The sequence below is a fragment of the Dendrobium catenatum genome, unplaced genomic scaffold, assembly GCF_001605985.2.
Source record: "Dendrobium catenatum unplaced genomic scaffold, ASM160598v2 fragScaff_scaffold_772, whole genome shotgun sequence".
Taxonomy (NCBI): Eukaryota; Viridiplantae; Streptophyta; class Magnoliopsida; order Asparagales; family Orchidaceae; genus Dendrobium; species Dendrobium catenatum.
This window is the reverse complement of record NW_021319234.1, coordinates 1,006,546-1,030,031: the sequence shown is the minus strand read 5'-3', so window position 1 is coordinate 1,030,031 and position 23,486 is coordinate 1,006,546. Positions and strand designations below refer to the sequence as shown.

The 23,486-nt window shown below is 35.7% G+C and overlaps 2 protein-coding genes across 2 annotated transcripts; both read left to right on the top strand.

Moving 5' to 3' along the window:
* Window positions 1–8,320: 8,320 nt before the first annotated feature.
* Window positions 8,321–9,709, top strand: LOC110101699. The gene has a single exon (XM_020829698.2). The coding sequence runs from the start codon at window positions 8,321–8,323 to the stop codon at window positions 9,707–9,709; it is 1,389 nt and encodes a 462-aa protein (XP_020685357.2).
* A 4,177-nt stretch (window positions 9,710–13,886) lies between these two features.
* On the top strand, window positions 13,887–23,264 carry LOC110101768 (peptide methionine sulfoxide reductase A5). The gene is made up of 4 exons (XM_020829829.2): window positions 13,887–14,313; window positions 16,288–16,400; window positions 21,249–21,393; window positions 22,779–23,264. Exons 1-4 carry the CDS (start codon window positions 14,023–14,025, stop codon window positions 22,974–22,976), a joined length of 747 nt encoding a protein of 248 aa, XP_020685488.1. The 5' UTR covers window positions 13,887–14,022; the 3' UTR covers window positions 22,977–23,264.
* The last annotated feature ends 222 nt before the right edge of the window (window positions 23,265–23,486 follow it).

The window sequence follows — 23,486 nt, the reverse complement described above, 5'->3', positions numbered from 1 at the left end:
TGAAGTGAGCTATGAAGTTAAATTTGATATTTGCTAAAGAGTAATGATTGAAACATCTTTAGGAATTGGCTAGAGGTCCAAGCAACAATATTGACTAATTCAACTTCAAATGATTAAGATAAAGCATGGTCAATGCAAAATCACCTTGAACTAATCAAACATATGTAGAAAAGTATATATAATATTAACATTTTTGTACCATCACACCTCCCCTCTGAGTATCCTCAAAAGAAGCATAATATTTCACTTGAAACTTCTTGAGATGTCTTTCTTTTATGAGATTGTTGACCAGAGGATGAAGGCCCCTATAATATTTTGCGTCATGTTCGTGGTTGTGATATTTATAAAATTTGGATTGATATTAGGTGCAATCCTTCTTCCCCAAGACACCTCAACTTAAAAAATCCATCTTCTTGATAATAAATAGTCATTCATTGTGCAACAATAGACTATATCATGCAACATACTCAATAAAATTTTCCTTCATTCATGTGATCCTTTGTTGCAAGCATTCCATGGCGATAGAGGAAGGTCCTTCTAACCTTTTCTTTGGATAACAAAAACTAGGGTGCTCATCTTGCGACATCTAATTCCTATTGGGATCATACTTCATGTCAAACCTAAATTAATTGATTTGGTCATATATTCTATGGTGAGGATAAATTTGGTGGCCCAATGAAGTAGGTTGACCATGGTCACCAAAGGATTATTAACCAGGGAGAACTTGAAGGTGCTTAGGTGCAACCCCATAATAAAGGTGATTGCCGTCGTGTTATTACCATTACAAGTAATATCATGGGTATCCTTATTAAAATATTGAAGGTAGACCCACATGCTCTCCCCTTCCCTCTTCTATGATGCAAAGTAAGAATTGAGGATCTTTGATAAGCCTTTTTATCGCCACAAATTGTGAGAAAAAAAGGATAAGAGAACTCTTTAAAAATGTTAATGTTATAGAGAGGCGTATTATTGAACTACCTTCAAGCAACGTCTTTATAAGTATTGTTGAATGTCTGGAACTTGTGGAATGTTAAACAAAATCTACAAGATTACATTTGCACAAGTATTGATACATGATCATCAGGTTTGATGGTCCTATTGTAAGTCTCCTATACAACAATTAAAACTTACTAGGAGCAAGAATTTATAGAAAAAATAAGGAGAGTTGGTTGAAATATAAGATGGGTTGTAGTGCTATAAAGATATAAGAGTGCCCTTAATCATGATTCTTTGCCTTTAATGCTTGGGAGGAAAGGACTATGGTGATATATAAATATAGACCATGCAAGTTCCATGAGGCTAGCAATATAATATTGCTTGACCTTGAAGTAGGTGTATTTTTGGTTCAGGCATAAATTCACTATACCTAAAGGTTTCTCTTACATGAGTTTAGTATTGGATGGGGCATGATGATAGGCAATAGCTTTGAAGGTTGATTAAATTTGGAGTTGTCTCCCATGAGCTTTCATTCATACTAATGTAAAAAAGTTAGGAGCTTACGTTGATGGTAAGGATTGAGTTATGTTAAGGTTCAAGATAGAGACAAGAAAAATCATTACGACCAATATTACTCATTCAAATATAATGAGAAAAAAAATGGTGTGGTGAAGCAAGAAATAAAGTACAATATATTAGAAGACAAAAGTTTAAAGCCGGTTTGGCAATGGAGACGAACATCGACTTATTTAAGGTGGTGGTAAGAGCTTTTATTGATGTCATTAAGTGTTATAATGTCATGCCCTATAATCTAATTTAATTTTTTTTTCCTTTTATCAGACAACAACAAGAGATATCTACTTTCATTTATCAATAATTAACGATAAAAATAAATTATAAAATTCAAAATATATACATATATTTGTATATAATACTCCAAAAATTATATACAATATTCAACAATCATATAATCATATCATGTCTTTTCAAATCCTGAGTACAAAAAATAATTAAAACAAAAGAAAAGGAACATAAGGGATCTTGATTAATCTCTCATTCTTGCTCCCTTGCCCTGACCCGGAATCATTTAAATCACATATAATAAGCTAAAAGTTTAGCATGTCATACTAAAATCCTATAACTAAATTCAAAGCACGATAGAGAAGCAGTATGCACGTCATCGGGCAATTCATAATAGTAATAGTTATATGATCAATAATTAATACATAAATAGTAAAACTCTTGTGTAGTAATTATAGAACTTGTAACCAATAAAATAGTGTGATATAAAAGCCAATAAATCTATGCAGTTGAGTAATTGATAAACCAGTACATGTGTCAAATCAAGAAAGTAGTTGTCGTATCAATACTATCAATCTATAAAGTAATCATATAAAGTGGTAAAAAATAAAGCACCAATAAAAAACTATCAAACTCAAATTAATATAATAAAATCTCATAACTATGTATAAATATTATCCAGTTAGTCTATATCAGCATCATATAAGTATCTTAATTGCATGTCAATATATCATTTTGCTCAGTATATTATATGCTCATTATTAATTATAAGGAAAATGAATCAATAATAATAATAATGAATTAGGAGTAGTTTCGATAACACTATCGATGTATGTATTGATGTTGGTAAATCCAATGGAAGTAATAGTAAATCAATGTTATAACAACAATTTGTATAGTGATGCTAAATCAATATAGTATTAATAAAGTCATATATATATATTAATAATGAATTCATAACATGTATTTCAATAGTCACATTAAACAAGTAAGAAGTCATGACCATCATAATGTTTTTTAATATCATATCAATATCAATAAAAACTATTGTCTTAATAAATATAGTTGTCACTTTTTATCCGTGCGCTGATATAGTAATTATTCCTTATAATCCCTCAATTGTTGCTCTAAAATCATTGTAACGCTATTGTGATGCCCAAAGATCAAATTTAAAAATTTTATCTACTTATTATTTTAAGAATATACCAGAGCTTATATAAATCATCAATATAAATAATAACCAATGAAAACAACTAAAATCATATACATCAAAATATTTTACTATTAATTCATCACAATATCATTTACACTAGTCAGAAGATCACTAATTTATTACAAGCTCCTAATTATTAAAAAAATAAAAAATGCATAATAAAATTTAAATAAGAACTTGAAGATCTTTATCAGTATTATTACTTATGATTCTAACCCATTCCCTGATCTGAAATCATTAAAATCTATTTAATGAGTTAAAAAGCCCAGCATAAAACTAAAAATTTATCACTACTTTCAATGCAAGGCAAAATAATCAATATATATGTTTCAATTCTAGTCAATATTAATCATAACTTAAAATGAGCAATAAAATTTTTAAAAAATCAATAATAATATTAATATGACCAATAAAGTCAAAAGAAATCCATCAAATTATAATAAATATAGTAAAACAAAGTATCATCCAATGCATCATGTCAGTATGATATGCTATGTTATATTAATATGGATGCCAATATGATTTCAATTATACTATCAATCAATTTAAATATATTATCATATAAATGCAATCATGAATGCAACAACTTTTTCCACCCCAATTATTATCCAATTGACTATCAATCTTAATCAAGCCCAACTATCAATTAATTGGTATTGGTCAATCCCAATTATCACCTAGTTGGATATCAGTCTTAATTAGGCCCAACTATTAACTAATTGATATCAATCTACCCCAATTATCACTCATATGTGTATTAGTCTTAGTTGGGCCTGACTATCAACCAATTGGTATCAATTTTCATCTTTTATGTTAACAAACATTCTTCCATTAGACAAATGTTATATTTTTTTATCAATGTTATGCATGAAATATAGTAATTCATAAAATATAAGAAAACAGATGAAATATTATTTAGTAGAAATAATTAAGTGAAGTATCAAGTTAGCTTTGTATTGGTAAATCATTTTATATACAGAAATATGATTTAAAATCATATATGGCATAGATAATATTTTAATAGATTTGCTCTAATAAAATCATTGTGCTTTATAGAAAAAAAAAAAAAATAAGATAATTGTATGGGGGGGGGGGTCCGTGGGGGGGGGGGGGGGGTGCCCATGAACGGAAGAGACTCCTTCACCTTCTTCGGCAATTGCCTAAAAGCCCTTATAATAAAAACTAAAAAAAAATTAATGAAGAGTTCAATTTGACCCTTCAAACAGTTAACTAAAATCATTGCATTCGACTCTACACATTCGTGTCATCTTCTTGAGAAATTATTATGTGCGGTGAGTAGATTGTCCGGAGGCCAATTAGGATGCGCCACCTCACCTGGCGCACAACTGTACACAACAACAATATACAGCAAAAAAGTGAAGTAACACGTCCTGATTAGATATAAAAGTATTATCCATTTATAGATGGAGCTTCCACATAAGCTAGATCTAGAGGGAAGTTGTGCATTACGTTCATGCATGACTTCCATACCAAGATTAGCACGATTTATGATATCAGTCTAAGTGTTAATAACACGACCTTGACTATCAACTACAGATTGGTTAAAATTGAAACCATTCATGTTGAACGCCATAGTGCTAGTACCCAAACTCCCAAAGCAGTGAACCCAACGGCGGAGTGAGGAGGGCCCCCCTTTGAATTTTTTTTTTTTACTGGTTGGCGATTGGGGGGACTGCCGGTGCAAATTTGGACAATTAATACACATTATGTCATTGCCTATTAGGCTGCCTAAACGGTTCAAAATAATAATAATAATAAAAAAAATTGTCATGAAACCAGTCGTCCGCTGTTTGGGAAAAGAAGGAAAACCTTTCGCATACCATAGTCCGCAGCCCGCAGGACTTCCCTGTGCACGGAATCAGCTGTCCACCGTCCGCCGGTGCGTCCGCGCTTTCCCATTTCTCTCACAACGGCAGCTGCTCTGAGCTATCCCTTCCATTATTCCATCTTGGATCGGGCCGGCTGCAAGTAGGAACTTATCTTTTTTTTTTGTTATTTTATTTTCTATCCTTTTGTTTTGGTTATAAGTTTTTTTTTTTAATATACACCTAAAATTATAATTTCATTTTCTGAAAATCGATGTCAGTGTTTTAGTGTACTGTTTAAGATTTTAAAAAATAAAGTATATGAATTTGTTTACTTGTTTGGTGGTCATAGGTAATTTAAAAAACATGGAATCCTAAATAAAAAAATTTGAATTTGTTTTAGATTTGCTTTGTTCTTCTTTTTTTATTTTTATAATTAGATTATATTTTTTATGTTTTATGTAGTTTACAAATCTAGATTTGTACAAAGATTATGGAGAAATATTTTAAAAAGTCCTCAATATCCTCTGTATCAACACCAATAGAGAGTATAAAAAATAAGGATGATGAACAAAATAAAAAAAGAATTCGAGCTGAAGGCGAATTATCAAAAAACACAGTAACAGATATAGAGAATCTTCAATCGGATCCTGGATTACGTATGCCTATTTCCAATTTCAACTTTAACATGCGTGATCAAATTTGAATATCATATTTGCAAAGAGGGCCATGTCAGCCTCGCAATCATGACTTCCCTAAAAGTAAATTTGGGATGAAAGAATGATGTTTCAATCCGAGATTGTATGATAGATACTCTAGTTGGTTATAGTATAATATTCTGAAGGATAAATCATATTGTTTGTATTGTTATCTTTTTGGAGTAGAAGGAAGAGGATGCATTTGCTAGAAATGGTTCTCAAATTGGAAAAAATCTGATAGGTTTGATCTTCATATTGGAGGACCTAATAGCGTTCATAATAATGCACGGCAAAATTGTGAGGATTTAATGAAACAAGATTAACATATTAACTTTGCCTTCTAGGTACAATCTGATCGAGCTACAAAAGCCGTGTACGCTTGAATTCTTCTGTTGATTGCGTAAAATTCCTTCTACGACAAGGTTTAGCATTTCACGGGCATAATGAGAGTTTTGATTCCAAAAACCAAGAAAATTTTCTGGAGCTATTGCAATTTTTAGCATAACATAATGAAGATATAAGTAATGTTGTATTAAAGAATGCTCCAGAGAATTTAAAATTAACTGCACCTGATATTCAGAAAGATATTTGTAGAGCCATATCTTTGCAATTACATACTACATAAAGACAGAAGTTGGTGACAGTTTCTTCTCTATTATCGTTGATGAAGCTCGTGATTTGTCAGGGAAAAAGCAAATGACTGTCGTTATACAATATGTGATTGAGAAATGTCAAATTATTGAATGTTTTTTGGGTATTGTACATGTTCCTGAAACGTCAGCTCGATGTCTCAAAAAAGGAGTTGAACAAGTCCTTTCAAATTATACTTTGTCGCATTCTAAAATTCGTGGTCAAGGTTATGATGGTGCAAGTAACATGAGTGTAGAATTTAATGGCCTAAAAGCACGTTTTCTGAATGATAATAACTCTACATATTAGATTCATTGCTTTTCACACCAGCTTCAGTTAGCGTTAATTGCAGTTGCAAAAAATCATGTTCAGATTGCACTATTATTTACTATAATTTCAAATGTGATGAATATTGTGGGTGTTTCATGCAAACGTCGGAATCAAATAAGAGATAAACAACGCGATTTGACATTAAGTGCATTTCAAAATGGTGAGGTGTTCACTGAACAAGGATTAAATCAAGAATTATCTTTACGGCGTGCTGGTGAAACAAGATGGGGTTCTCATTATGAGTCACTAATCAGATTAATTACAATGTTATCTTCAGTTGTTGATGTGCTTGAAATAGTTTTGGAGGATGTCATAAGTTCTGACCAGAGAGGGGAAGCTTTTGCATTATTAGATTCAATGCAATCTTTTGACTTCTCTTTTTGTCTGCACTTAATGAAAGACATACTTGGAATCACTACTGAACTCTCATATGCTTTACAAAGGAAAGATCAGGACATTGTAGATGCTATGCCTTTAGCTCAAATATAAAAAATCAGGTTACAATATATGAGAGATAACAAGTGGGATGACTTCTTTAAAAAAGTGTCATTATTTTGTGTTGAACATAAAATTATCACTCCAAATCTAAATGATAAATGGGTTGCCCGCGGACGATCACGACGTGGACTTCAAGAAATAATAATTTTACATCATTACCGAGTTGATATATTATACATAGTACTTAATATGCAACTACAAGAATTGAATAATCGTTTCACAGAAGCTAATACTGAATTACTTTTGTGCATTGCTTGTTTAAATCCATCAAATTTGTTCTGTGCATTCAACAAAGAAAAGTTGATTAAAATGACAAACTTATATCCAAGTGATTTCACTCCTTCTGATTTGATGATTCTTGATAATCAGTTAAAAACTTACATTATGGATATGCGGCTTGATGTATAATTTTTATTATTAAAGGATATAGGAAGTCTTGCTGAAAAAATGGTTCAAAGCAGAAAGAAAATATTATATCCCTTATTTTTAGGCTATTGAAGTTGGCATTGGTACTACCTGTCGTAACAGCAGGAGTTGAAAGAGCATTTTCTGCAATGACAATTATAAAAAATCGGCTACACAATCGAATTGGAGATCAATGGATGAACGATACTTTAATCGCTTATATTGAAAAAGAAATTTTAGATTGTATTGCAATGATGCTATTATTCAGTTATTTCAAAATATGAAGAACAAAAGATATAAGTTGTAACTTGTATACTATGTTTAGTAGTTTGCTTTTAAGCCAAAATTTTTAAAACTGCCTGTGCCGGTCCCAAGTCCAGATGAAAAAAGTTGAGGGAAGATTTTAATAAAATAATTTAGCCCCCCCCCAAAACCCTCCCCCCCCCCCCCCCCTCAATAAATTTTCTGGCTCTGCCACTATGTGAACCAGATATCCATTACTCTGGACGACATCCAGTGACTGCATATAATAATTTCTACGTCTTCACACAACCTCTATTTTATTATCACCCACATGAACCTATCCGTGACTCTACATCTTACTATAATCATCACATACATGCATCAGTGTCAAACATCCATCATGATCATAAAATAATTTATTTTAATTTTTAACAAAAAAATTAATATGGATTTCATTTACAAATCAAACAATCTTAACATATTAAAATACAATATATTTTATTTACACCATATTTAAAATAAACATAAATTTAATGTTTAAAATAAACATATATTTAAAATACTTGAAATTAAAGAATATATCTATATTTCTAAAATAAATGAAGTTTAAAAATATGTAGCAGTAGCGGTGTTTCGAACAGTAACAGACATTGGCTCTGCTAGGGTTTGCGATTTTTAGGGTTTGCGCCGCCTGCGTTCTCCCCCCCGCCTCTTTTGCCTGGGAGGGCTTCTCCCTCCCGATGGCTTCTTCTCCACTTCTCCCTCCACTCTCCACTACATCCACGCCTGGCCCTCTCACTGGAGGACTTTCTTACGCCGCGAATGTTTCGGCTTCTGCTGCTAAACCAGCTCCTTTTCCAGTATCATTCTTCTCTCCCAGTCAAAAGCTCTCTTTCAAAGGCGACGATCTATCTGAAGGCAAGTCCATCTGGACTTCGACGCTTATCGGCTATTCTCTGGGTCCTCGGCCTTATTACGAGCGGTTACTGAAAGCTATGCTTAACCTCTGGAAACTTAAAGGATCCATGAAACTTCTATCGCTTGCGGATGGCTTCTTCTTACTCAAATTCTCGACTGAAGAAGATCTCGATTCGGTTTTATCTGGAGGACCTTGGTTCCTTCTTGGCAAGCCGTTCATTCTACAGCGATGTTCACCAAAATTCAAGCCTAAACGCGACGAGGATGCTCCGATCCCGGTATGGATAAAAATAGTTGACTTCCCCCTGGCTCTCTGGACGCCAACTGGTATTTCTAAAATCTCCAGTTATATTGGTATTCCTATTTCTGTTGATGCGCTCACTGCAAACCGTTCTAGATTAACGTTTGCCCGAATTTGTGTTCTAATCTCTAAAGATTCACCATTACCGGATGAAATTTCGATTGAAATTGAAGGAGAAGATATTACTTTAACAGTTTTATACGACTGGAAGCCTGAAAAATGTGAAGGTTGCGGGTCTTTGATTCACCCTTTTTCTCTTTGTCCCAAGAATCCAAATCCTAAGCCTGTTCTTCCTCCCCAGCCTCCTAAAAGCCGTGGTCGGAGTACTTCAAGGCAGCCGCACAACCGACCAGCCACTTCCCAGCCTAACGCTCATGTTCTTCCTTCAAAATTCACCATCCCCATCCAGAACACCTATCCTTCTCCTGCTCTGTTACCAACTCCGATTTCTGTGGTTCAGCCGTTGGCTGATCAACCTCTGATAATACAAAACTCTGCCTCCAACCATATACAATCGGTCTTAGTCCCTCCCCAAGCTATTATGACCACGTCTCCTGCCAAAGCAGCCCTTCTTCCCAACCTCAATTCCCCTACTGAAGAAACCTCTTCTTCCGATCCTCCTTCTTCTCCAGTTTTAAACCAACCTCCAAAAATCCCTCTCTTAAACAAGTTTGCTTCCTTACAAAATGAAGAACACACTCTCCCGGAACCCTCTGAGGTTTTTTTCGAAAATGACAATTCTTCCACCTCTATTGCTGTTGATGAACTCTCCCCCTCTTCCAAAAATCAGAAGCTCTCTGAATCTACTAGTCATAATACTAGATCCTCTGTTGATAGAGGAAAATCTCCCTCAAAGCCAAAGCCTCCTAAAGGAAAATCGGCCAAGAAGGCCAAAGGACAAAAATCGTAATGTCCTTACCCAAGTTTGCTAGTTGGAATGTTTTTGCAAGTCTCTCATTAGTTCTCTGAATCTAAAGATGTTATGTATTTTGGAAGCAAAAGTCTCTTTTGCTTCCTTAAATGATCAGTGGTATCTTCGATCTCATCGTCTTTTTGATAATGAAGGAAGCTGTAATAATTTTGGGGATGCGGTTTTAGGTAGGATTTGGATTAAATGGGATGAATCGATTCTCTCATTCACGCCTATATCCTCATCCTACCAACACATTCATGGTATTCTCTCTGTAGGATCTGTCCCTCCTATTTTTCTTACTGTTATTTATGCTGCTAATACTGTTGAGGAACGAAGGAGCCTCTGGGATCAGATCATTGCTGGTTCTCCCCCCACTGACCAACCTTGGGTCATAATGGGAGATTTTAATTGCTATCGTTATGAAACTGAAAAGGCTGGTGGTACTGTTTCTACTTCTAGCAGAATGGGTGAATTAAACAGCTTCATTTTTAACAGTGGGCTACAAGACCTTTCTTCTACAGGTCTTTTCTACACATGGTTCATTCAAAGAGTGGAAAATCCTATTCATATCAAGTTAGACCGTGTTCTGGTGAACAATGCTTTATTGGATGTCTTCCCTAATGCTTATTATTGTGTGGAATCTCATCTTGGATCTGATCACTCCCCCCTCATCTTCAACTCTTCCCATGACAAGGCGCTATCTGCCAGATTTTTGTTCAAAAATTATTGGATAAAGAAGGAGGGATTTTGGGATGATGTTTTTGCTGCTTTCTCTTCTAGATCGGCTAGAAGCCCTATGGCTTCTTTTACTCATAGCCTTCAAATTCTCAAAAGGTCTCTAAAAAATAGGAATTGGGCTTCTTCTACTCATCTTTCCAATGCTCTTTTGGAATTTAAAAGCAAACAACATCAGTGTTTGGTTCAGCTTCAATCCAATCCTCTTGACTTAGGTTTAAATCAGAATTTGAAAGACATTAATGAGGAGCTTGCTTCTTTGCAAAATCAATGGACTTCTTGGTTAACTCAAAGAGCTAAAGTGTCATGGCTAACTAAAAGGGAAGATGACCTTGGTTTTTTATTTGCCCAAATAGAAGCAGAAACAATAAAAATACCATTAAGGAGATCCACACTTCTGATGGTCACTTCACTAGCTTCAAAGACATTTCTTCTGCTGTCATTAAGCACTTTGAGGGTTTGTTTAACTCCTCTCATCAATCCCTTCAACTCCCACTTGATATCCCTCAAGGCAAACCTCTTCCATCTCATTTGAGCAACAACCTGGTTTCTCCTTTAACTTTTGATGAAGTAAGAAAGGCAGTTTTTGATGGCAATGAAAATACTGCTCCTGGACCTGATGGTTTCTCCTATGCATTCTACAGAAAATCTTGGAATATCATTGGTTTGCAAGTTTACAATGCTGTTGGTAACTTTTTTTCTACTGGCATTCTTCCAAAAGGAGTTAAGGCAACTGCTATTACCTTAATTCCTAAGAGCTCTCATGCTTCTAATATTAGCGACTATAGATCAATTTCTCTCTGCAATGTTCTTTATAAAATTGTCGCTAAGGTCTTAGCCAACAGACTCAAAGAGGTCCTTCCCCACATTATCCATGAAAGTCAATCTGGTTTTATAGCAAATAGATGCTCCACCGACAACATTATCTTAGCTGCTGAATTACTTAGAGATTTCAAAGGCAACAACAGGATGTTTTGTGCTAAACTCGATGTCAAAAAGGCTTTCAACACCATTTCCAGGAATTTCATCATTGCTAGACTCTTACAGAAAGGTTTCCCTGAAAATTTTGTTAATTGGATAAAAGGTTGCATAACTGACGTATATTTTTCCATATGTTTAAATGGATCACTAGAGGGGTTTTTCAAATCTAGCACTGGTCTCAGGCAAGGTTGCCCACTGTCTCCTCTTCTCTTCTGTATCGCCATGGATGGTCTTTCAAATATCATTACTGATCAAGCTTCTTCTTGCAACTTCAAGGGTATATGCTACAAAAACTTTTACATCAATCATTTGATGTATGCTGATGACCTTTTGGTGATGGGGGAGTCTAGTTTAGATAATGCCACTCACCTTAATACTTGCCTTCAAAAGTTTGCCTCTTTTTCAGGTCTGCACATAAATCCTAGCAAGAGTGCAATCATTTTTTCTCATAATGATACTTGCAACCAAAACATTTGTGAGGAACTTGGCATACATAACATCAACCTTCACATCACTTATCTTGGAATTCCCATATCTCCGAAAAGACTTAAAGCCACTCACTTCCAACCACTACTGAGCAAAATTTTTGCTCTACTTGCTGGTTGGAAAAACAAATTTCTTTCTTTTGCAGGAAGGGTTCAATTTCTCAAATTCACCATCACTAATTCCATTGCTTATTGGATCAGAGGGTCTATCATCCCCAAAAGTTGTTGTGACATTATCAACAAACTTTGTTCTAAGTTTTTATTTCATAACAATTTGGTGGAGAGGAAGTTGCATCTCATTCCTTGGTCTAAAGTTATCATTCCTAAAATTGCTGGGGGCCTTGGCATTCCTTCCATTGATGCTCTTTACTTTGGAGTTTTCTGTTCTATACTTGGCAGGTTTTACAACAACCCAAATCTTCTTAGCTGCTGGTATAAAGCTAAGCACATCTCTCCTATGAAACAACCTTCTATCTCGGCCTCTAAAACCTAGCACCGCCTCACTGAGACCTTCATAAAAATTAAAAGGTTGTTGCATTTCCCTGTTTCCAATCAAAGCAATATTTCTTTCCTCTGGGACCCGTGGCTTAATGGAAATTCTCTTGGGGATTCTTACCTCCTGCCGGGTATGGATGATGTTCTTGTTAAAGATTTATTCTGGAATGGAAATTGGCATTTCCCTCTTAATATGCATCATACTATTCAAAATACTATCAATTCAGTGGCTATTAAAGAGAACAAAGAAGTTTTATGGAATGGAAATGCTAAATGGAATTTTAGAGAGTTCTCTGAATTTTACTATTCTCATTTAACAAAGGTTGATTGGTATAGATCCATTTGGCATAAGCATTATGCCTTGAAATATGCTTGCTTTATTTGGATGGCTTGTATTTGCAAACTTAAAACTGCTGATAATCTACGTCAAAGAGGGATCATGGTGCCTATAAACTGTTCTCTATGCTCGGGGCACAATGAAAACCATTCTCACTTATTTTTTGACTGCGATTACTCTTTTTATATCCTAAAGATTATTATGCCTCAGTTTGCTAGCTTCTTATTTAGACCCACTTTGATACAAGCTCTTGACTTCATTGAGAACTCTGAGATTACTAATAGATCTGAAAAGGATTTCTTCTTTTTAGTTATTAGCTGCATCACTTATCATATATGGAGGGAGAGGAATAACCGCCGCTTCTCTAATTCAAGTAACAATGTAGCTAAAGTTATTGGCATTATTTTGGAGGCTATTAGACTGAAAATGGTTAAATGGAAACACAAAACTACTCTTATTCAGGAAATTTTGGGCAACTAATAAGTTTTTTGATAGAATTTTTTGACTGGAGGCAGTTCTTTCTTGCCTTCACGTTCTGGATGTTCTCTGTTATTTGGATGTTGGATTCTGGCTGTACCTCCAGGTGCTTCATGCGGGTGAAGTTTTTGTTTTTCTGTTATACTTCTGACCCGGGTTGCTACTTACTGGGCTCGAGTGTTTTGGCTGCTGTACTTCTTCCCCAGTTGGAAAGTGGATTTTTAAACATAGTCTCCCGGGTATACTGCACCGATTTCAGCTGGCAATTTGGGTGGATAATTGGCAAATGGACAATGATGATGCCTGTCTCTCCGAGCCATGGAGGGCCCGTGCGGCAACCTGGTTCGTTTTTGGGTTCCATCGTAGCCAGGCAGGTTGTGCTGCGATGGCCAATTCTTCTTTTGCAGGTTTTTGTCTTTGGCAACTGGTGCAACCGCCTGGTCTTCAGTCACTATATTCAGATTATTTTGATGAATGAGACTATGCTCCTTCTGAGTCTATCTTTTGCCAATTATCATATTTTGTTTTTGCCACTGGCTGGGTGTAAATTTTGCTTCTTTTGGTAGTTAGCTTTTCTTTTACAGATCAAATGTAATTCCCTTTTAGTTTCTTAATATATGAGCTTCACGCCCCGGGTTTTCCCAAAAAAAAAAAAAATGTAGCAGCTTATAAAATAACTTCAAATTAAACTCCAAATTTATTTCAGCGCACATTCGATGCAAGCTTTGTAGAGTTTTCCTGTAGATTACTTCTCTTCATCGGCTTAATTAGCAGGTCTTCCTCCCCTGCCGTCTGCAGGAATGGAGGAGATCTCATGGAGATTTGTGTTCTCACTTCTTCTCCTCGTTCTGGTATCCCAAATTGCTACGCCAACCCTAGGGATCCGATTTCCTCAGGCGATCCCAGAAGCCTCCCGCCAGAATACTAACCGCCCACTAAGGGCGGCCGTCTTCGCACTTGGAAGCTTCTGGAGATCGGAGGCGGCCTTCGGATGCCTGCCCGGCGTCGTACGGACGTTGGTTGGCTACGCCGGCGGCACTAAGCCTAACCCCGAGTATCGGAACCTAGGAAACCACGCCGAATGCGTCCAGGTCAGGTTCTTCTGCTATTGATAGTATTTGTATTCACCATCTTTGTCTCGATTCTTTTTCTTCTCTTATAATTTCTCCCTACTGAAGAATACAAAGACACGAGGAGCATGCCACATATTCGGTGGAATTGGATCTGATAATCTCCACACGTTTGGTGTATCCACTCAATCGCTAGAATTGCGTGAGAAATGAGTGCTCCAACTTAAGATATGACAAAATCAGTCATGGTAATCAAATAAAATAATGACATGAACGTTTTGACTTCATGAAGCAATTTAACATGAACGTCTATGGCCCCTAACGTGTGTTCTCTCATCGGCAACACGGTTGGCAACTTAGTTTCTGATATTGTGAAATGATTTCGATATTTTGGTTTATTGTCTGAAATGAAGAAGTGTTTTGAATCTGAATCTATCAATGTGAATATGTGTTTCAGATTCCGAAACAATGTACCTGTCACCAGCTGTGGTTCTTTATGAATTTCATGGCAGCTGATTGAATATGCCCGGGCTCTGACCATCGGGTTTCCCCTGACGTTTTGGTTGTTATCGCAGGCTTAACTTATCGTTGTTCTTATCGGTAACTAACCATTCCTACCTGCCATCTGCCGCCAGAAGCTCCACCTAATTTGCAGTTACACCTTTAATGGTCAAAATCCTTACACGAGTAGAGTTTCTTCTTGTTGGCAAAATATTGTCCCATTGTGCTCGTCTGGTTTAACCAAGAATTTGCCCAAATTTATTTTTCTAAGTAGATTTTCTTGCCCTTGTTGGGAAGTTCTTCCTCAACATCAATCTCAAGGGAAAGGAGAATAATAGAAAGAAGATGTAACGAAGCTTTTCTATTGGGCAAATTGCCCAACAAAGCTGTTAAAGTAGGCCAAAAGATTGCTAAGTCATTTGGACTAATTTCCTTTGGGCAACTATTCATGTTGCCCATCAAGGCCATTGGGAGATTGATGAAAAAAACTTTACTCCTCTGAGTTGACCCCTCTTAATAGTGATGAATACAATCAGAAGATGGAATACTTTTATTAGCCGTGAAAAATGCAAGTGCCTTACAATAAGGAAACCTGAATAAGTTCAATTTATACCACAACAACATAATTGAATATCGACATCTGCATATCTTGATCAAGACTCTGACACTTGAAATAGTTCGTTTTTGAGCTTCTTAGGAATCATGGGTTGTAGTTAATGTTGGAGAGCTTAGTTATCCAAACAAATTTAGGTATTCGTGGTTGTCAGGATGCTTTTGAGAGATGCTATAAAAGAAGCTTCTCATCCATCCCGATTTTGAATTTAATTAAATTAAGCTTAAATGATTTCTCATATTTAATAATAGGAAGTAAGAACCTAATAACAAACAAGAAGCGAATACTTGACTTTCCAGTCAAATACAAGTAATTAGTCATCTACTTAATCAACAAAAACAAGCAGATAACAAGCCTCCCTAACCTCAGTTTTGATAGGAATGTGAGAGAGAATGAGGGGCGGTCAACTTCGGGTAATGAAGGGTTAGGCCCTTTAAGGTTCCATTTGGGTGACTTGTGGGGTGGTACTCTTTGATAACGTGATGATGCTCCTTTTACTAGAGCCTGTTGGTGATGTGGCATTCTTTGATACTTAAATAATAAATTGAGGTATTATTGTGTTGATGTTTGGCATGGAAATGTAGTTCCATGTGGGTCTATGGAGCCTGAGGAAGCTAAACCCTAATGGTTTCAGCCTAAAGAAGCTAATTCCAGTGGAATTCATCAAGTGTTAATCCGGATCAACTTGCCCATTTTGCTTAAAGATCCACCAGAGTTACTATTTCTCCATGAATTGGGGGAAATATGTGGAATTAATGCGTTCCATATTATCTTCGGATTATTGAAAATTGAAATCATTTTTTTGTTCTATATACAATGCCAATATTAGTTTCTGTTTTCTCTTATGTGATTCAGTCTATAATTTGGTTCGTTGCCTACAGATTGAATATGATCCGACTGTAATTTCATTCAAGCAGCTCTTGGATGTTTTCTGGGCTAGTCATGATCCTAGACAGGTTTTTGGACAAGGCCCTGATGTTGGTAATCAGTACAGGTATTCAAGCTAATGTTTGCATGTCACCTATCATTCTTTTTAGAAGGTCAGGATCAAATATGATTGATTCTATATATTATTCTCTAGTACTTCTGATAGTTGTTGAGCCAAGAATTTCAGCTTTTTTCTTATGCGCAAGTATTAGAATTTAGAATCCTGGGGTCATGGTAGAATGGGTGCATGATGGCATCTTCAAATTTTAAATATCATACTGTGGCAGTAGATGATTCAGTACTATATGACTTACAACTACATGCAATGAAGAAACTTAATAATAAATTTCATTTTAAATCTCTCAAGTTCCTTTGTAATCTGAAGCTTAAAAATTGCACAGACAATTAGGCTTCTTGAAGATCATTGTATACTGATTTCAAAGTTGTGGTGTGCATTTGAAACTTCAAAACGAGTTGCTTGGCCACATTTAACAGATTGTTGCCGGGAGCAAAAACAAAGAATTTTCTTTTATGGTTTACTAACTGAAAGCAAGCTCAATGCAATCATATCGTTTTCACTCTCTCTCTCTCCCCTCGTGCGCACGCTCTCTCTCTTTGACCCCTATTTCTCTATTTAACGATAGTCCCTCTCTGTATCTCTTGATCTATCCCTCCATTTTCAAAGCAAGCTCTAAGCCTCTAAAGGTTTGAGTGCGGTGATTACTACATTTTCTTACAATACTCTACACAAACAATCTGTTAGACCGGTCAAGCCGGCCCTAAACTAGGGCTGGCACCTGGTTTATACCAGGAGGACCAGGAAACCGCCGGCCTCCTTTTTGGGGCCCATGAATTAAATGCAATTTTGAAATCGGAGGGGGAGGAATTAGGAGGGAAATTAATTAAAAAGGACTGTTTAGTAATTATGCATTTAATTTGTATTCTCTATATAGGGGAGAAGAGTTAGGGTTAAAGTTATGTTGTTATTTTGCTGAATTTAGGAGCCTCTAGGTTTTGCTTGGGCTCTAGCCGTCGGCTAGAGATTGAGAGAGCCATATCTTCCTCTCGAATTGAAGATCCATTGTATCTTGTTTGTTTTCTTCCATTTTTCTTCTATTATTAAGTTTCCTACTGATTTTCCAAAGGATTTTCCTCAATTCCTGCATTTTTCTTGCTGAAATCCCTTATTTCAGCCATTATTGTGGTATTTTCTGCACTTGTTTCCTAACACAATCCAATGAACCTTGCCTTGTCATTGTAGAGAAACATGGAGAGTGAGATTGAGATCTAAAACATGAGAACCTCCCTAGATAGACATTGGTGTCTGTAGATAGAAACCAAGAGGAGAGAGAAGAGAGAGGAGATTGTTCGGTATATTGAGGGGATCTAAGATTTAAAGGAGGCATTTTTTTATTAATAAAATCATAAAAGAGCACATAAGACAATGATACCCATCATCCGGACTGGGACATAATTCATGACATAAAAAGTGACACCGGTCATGTAAATAATGATACAAAGTAAATCATGAATCATAATGAACGAAAACATAACATATAAGTGAGTCACTATGAAGTTGATGTTCAATGTGAAGATGAATTGGTTTGAAGTCCTGCGCTTGTTGGGAGTCTTGGAATGCTTCTATATCATGCCTTATGTGAACCAAATACTAAGCAATTAAAAGCAAAGAATCTGAAGTAAACCAGTGCATAATTTTCATGAAAATTGAGTTATCACATATAATTGTTTAAATAAAAGCCCAAAATGGAAAGGTTACCAAGTTTCATTCATCTTTTCATGCTCAGAAAACTAATCAATTGAACAATTTCTCATGGCACAAACCCTATGATTATACATGTTTCATCTGCATATTAAGGCATTTCTGCATGTTTCCTTTTTGCATAAATAATGTGCTAAAAGAATGTTATTCTTAGACTAGAAAATGAATTAATTCATAGATTCCTGTATAAAATTTTTGCATCCGAAAACAATACATCGTCAGTTAAATTAATCTTCATAACCATAGAAAAATAATCCCTCTCGATCTAGAATTTAAGTGTTGCTCCTAATAATCACACTGATAGTTTAAATTTCGGGAGGGATTGGTTTCTTCCTTGATTGGTCTGAATTGAAAGATGACTGAAATTCCTATTTTGGCTAGTTTCAGATAATCTATGTCAAAATGTTCTATGATTAAATCTATTTAATTTAAGTTTTGCGTGATTAATTCAAAATTACTACAAAATTTGGACACAAAATCAGGATGCTTTAGAAACCTTCAAAACTAAAGCTTCACCAGTCAGTTTTATCCCAGTTTAAAACCTTTCTCATAACACAAAACAATCTCCATGCAAATATAGGTTTAAGTTTGCTTATATCAACTCCCACCTGATCGTGAATTGGCAGAACCTCCATGCACTATATATACCCTTTTCATTATTTTCCTGCTGCTAAGACTGGAGTTCCTCGGTTATTTTAGGATTGAGGAAACTCACAGGCAACCAGTTGATGTTGTTCATGAAAGTTTATCAGGGATGTTAAGCCCTTGTGAACTAGCCCGAGGCTAACCAGGGGGGGATTGGTGTTTTAAAAATTTCTCAAACAAGAATCACAATCTTAAACCAAAACCAACAATCACCACAAGAAAATTGAAGTGCGGAAATTAATTGCGGAAAAGTAGTAAGAAAGAACACACAGGATTTTATAGTAGTTCAGTCAACTTTACCTATGTCCACTCTCCGGAGCCTCTCCTCTGGGTATTGCACTAAACTCAGTGACTCTCCTTTTGCTCCCACAGCAAGGCGGAGAAGCCTGTACAAACATCCTTTCCACTGACATCGGTGAGGCAGAGAACCCAACTCCTTTTGCTTCCTCCTGAAGCAGACATAAAACCCGACTCCTTTCGCTTCCTCCTAAAGCAGGCAGAGAACCTCGATCAATTGCTAAAGTAGACCTCTCTCGAACCTCCAAGGAATCAGAGATGACGACCGAAGAAGACGACTCGGATCATTGCTTGGAGCAACCTTTGTGAAACCCCTCACAAACTTCCCCTCACAAGATCCTCTCTCTATATCTCTCTCTCCCTTGCTCTCCCTCTTCTCTTGGCTCTCTCAGGTCAAGACAGCAGCAAAAAATGCAGACTTGGATAAACAAGATGTCTTATATAAAAGAGCTACAAATTTGCTCTTAATTGCAACAAACTGACATTATCGTCCAGGACGATCTAACGATCAGTACAATCGTTGAGTATCGTCCAGAACATCGCCCTGATTGCATGTCTGGACGATGGAAAACTAAACTGATCGTCCCGGACGATTTCACGATCGTCCCGGACGATTAGTTCAAAACATCAAATATCGTTCAAAACATCGTCCTAATTGCAAGTCTGGATGATGGAAAAATAATTGATCGTCCCGGACGATTTTGGATCGTCCCGGACGATTTTGGATCGTCCCGGACGATTAGTGCAAAACAATGCATATCATCCAGAACGATGTTCTGGTCGTCCAGGAAGAAACTAAGGTTTGTTTAAATGATCGTCCCAAACGATCCTGCGATCGTCTAGGACGATATGATCGAGAAATCAAACCTTAATTGATTTCCTTAATTACCAGACTAATTTAGGCATAATTGCACTGCATCGTCCATGACGAGGTCCTAGATGATGTCAAAAAATAAAATATGCCTAAATAGATATGGCGGCTGATTCTTTATGATTTGAGTCTATCGTCCAGGATGATGAGCACATACGTGGAAAGGTTGGAGTAGCTCTAGTAGAAGATAAGATTAGAGAGAGTCGCCTTAGATGGTTTGGTCACATAAAACGGCGGCCTTCCGATGACCCGGTTAGGAGAGTAGAGGTATTAGATTTGCCTTATGTTAAGAAAGGTAGGGGTAGACCTAAAAAGACTTGGTTAAAAAATATTAGGAATGACCTTCTTTATTAGATTTAAACGAGAATTTGACTTTTAATATGACACAATGGAGAAAAATGATTCATGTAGCCGACCCCACGTAGTGGGATGAAGGCTTGATGTTGTTGTTGATGTCCAGGACGATGATAATATTGTTCAGGATGATTTGATTAATTGCGGTTGCCTTAACCAGGATGCCCTAGTTAGGATTTTATTTTTAACTGATGGTCCAGGATGATTTGGGATTAGTCCCGGAGGATGTGATCAAAAACAAAAAATTCTAAAACTTACAGAATTTTTCCTGAGTGCGTGCGTGCATGGTTACTTAGCATCAGGACTCACTTTGTTTACAATTGACTCAAGAAAAGATAAAAAACAACTTAACGACAGTTTACAGATAGACTCAGTCCTAATCTACTCAATCTTGAGCTGGCTTGATTTGCAATAGGCCTTGTGGACTTGAAACGTTAGTAGGCAAGACAGTCGTAGAAAAACAAAAGTGTGAGAACTGCTTGCTATCATCAAAATTATAATTAATGAATCCAGATTTGCAACAATTCAAAATGTGCCTGAAGCACTATTGGATCCTTTGCTGGACGTACTGTTGAGTTAGGCTACTCGAAGGAATCTGCATAATGAGTTACTATGTGAGAAATGTATGAGCTTATGAAGTGCAATTGGAATATATCTTATATGACCTAGAATTTGACTTAGTAAAATCATGAAATTAGGTCATGTGTGCACCTACAAAACAGAAATATTTATCCATTTGTTTTGGGTTATTAATATTATTGACAGTCATGTCTTCACCAGAATATTTTTTTTTTTTTAAGGGAAGAAATTAATTTGGCTAATTCAACATACAATTTGGTATCATGGGAAGTAGATTAAACTGTTCTGAAATGAATTGATTTTAGGTTAAGAAAATTGATTTGATAAAACGTGCTGAAAAAATAGCTTATTCCTTATAATCAGATCTTGCTGTGTTGCTGCTATTCCAGATCCATTATATTTACAAATGGAAGTGTAGAGGCCCGGTTAGCTGCTTCCAGTAAAGAGACGGAACAAACTAAGAGCAGAAGCAGCATTGTGACAACCCAAATCCAGCAACTAGGAGTTTTCTATCCTGCTGAATCTGATCATCAGGTACTCCATTTTCCCATCTTTAAAGGGCACTTTGACTACAAGTAGGATTTAGTAAATCTTTGTAAATTCATTGTTAATAAACCCTGGAAACCTTATATCCTAATACTTATTTGATTTGATTAAATCTTACTAAATTATTTAGCAGATTTTTTCAGAGTTTAGGATTTAAATGAAGAAGAATATGAGGCATAACAAGGATACATAACGGAAGGAGTTGTTTGGCAGTATAATTTTTAAATCTTACTAAATCTTGATAAACTATTTGTTATTTTGTTTTATGGTTTAAGATTTATAACAACAACATCTTCAAGTCTTTATCCCACTCCGATGGGTTGGCTACATGAATTTTTTTTCTTCATTATATCCTAATAAGAGTCAGATTTGTAAGAAGGGGGAAAAAATATGTAAATATATTCTAAAAGGGTTGAAACAGGATTCATTAAAATGGGTAAGCTTTAAAATTTTGAAATTCTCTTAGGCAGGATTTAAGCTTTAAATTCTACCTAAAATATGATATCAAACAAACCCTAAATCTCTTAAATCCTACTATCCCCAAGATTTACTAAATCTTGCATTAAACTTAAAATGATTGGAAAATAAGATTAAGAAGGCAGTAGGATTCATTTGGCTCAACAAGTTATTTGGCAACATTTAGGCTTCATTTGGGACGGCTTTCTTACTGCTTCTTAAAACAACTTTCTAGTACAAAAGTTAAAATTTTTGTTCTCGGAAGCTGCTTTAAGAAGCAGTAAAAAAGTCATCCCAAACTAAGCCTTAACCTAAATCTTATCTAAATCTTGCAACCAAACTGCCGCTAACTATTATATGCCAAGTGGCTTTATGGCTGCTAGTATAGTAAAACCTGTAAATCCAGATTTAGTACAGCTTGGGGGGATTAAGGTCTGCATTATTTGACATGACTAGTATTAAAGTTTCGTTTGGGACAACTTTTTACTGATTCTTAAAGTAATTTTCTAGCTAAAATTTTTTAATTTTTTAACTTAAAAAATTGCTTTAAGAAGCAGCAAGAAAGCTGCCCCAACCAAAATCTAAATCTTGCTAAATTTTAATAAAGTGATTTCTCTTTGCTCCAAGATTTAAGATTCCTTCGAGGAGAAATTCTTAAATCTGTTAACTCCTCTGAATGGTGAGATTTGACAAACCCTACGTTCATCCAATTGGGGAGCTGAAATGGGATTCATCAAATCAATGGGATTTAAAGTTCCCAAAATTCTATTTAGCAGTGTTTAAGCTTAATCTTACTTAAAATAGGATACTAAACAGCCCTTAACGTTTAATTTTCTTAATAGCCTGAACTGCTTTTGGCTGAACGCAATAATGTGCTTCCAGCCTTTGTGCTTATTGTCAATGCTGCATTGTTGCAGAAATTCGAGTTAAAGCGCAACAAATTTCTCCTGCAACTGATTGGAAACATAGAGGAAGAGGAGCTTCAGAAATCAACATTGGCAGCCAAATTGAATAGCTATGCTGCTGAACTCTGTCCTCCCAAGATTCAAAAGCAGATTGATGCCAAGATTGATGAGATTCTTAAAATCGGTTGGCCCATCCTTAGGGAGCTGTAGATGGTTTTTCCAATGCATTGAACTATGGTTTCGTATATGATGACTTTCTTACTATTTCTTAAAGCAATTTTTTAGTATAAAAATTAAAATATTTGTACTAAAAAACTATTTTAAGAAGCAGTAAGAAAGTCGTCGCAAACGAGGCTTAAATTTCGGTATGTGTACATGTTCTGAGTATGTTGTTTGAGATTGTTCGCTAATCGCTTCTCTTTCATGTGATCATACATCATTGTTGCAGGTCGAAGTTGGTTTTGAATGCCAGTAGAACTTGAATTGATGGGTTGGTAATTTTGAGCTTGATATTATTTTTTTGTTGCATTTAAAAAATTTTGTACTAAAAAATTGCTTTAAAAAACAGTAAGAAATTGTTCCAAACTGAGCTTAATGTCTTGGACACAATTAATTAAAATAGAAGATTATAAAGTTAATATGATGATTATGACTTCATTTGGGACGACTTTCTTACTGCTTATTAAAGTAATTTTTAATACAAAATTTTAAATTTTGCAC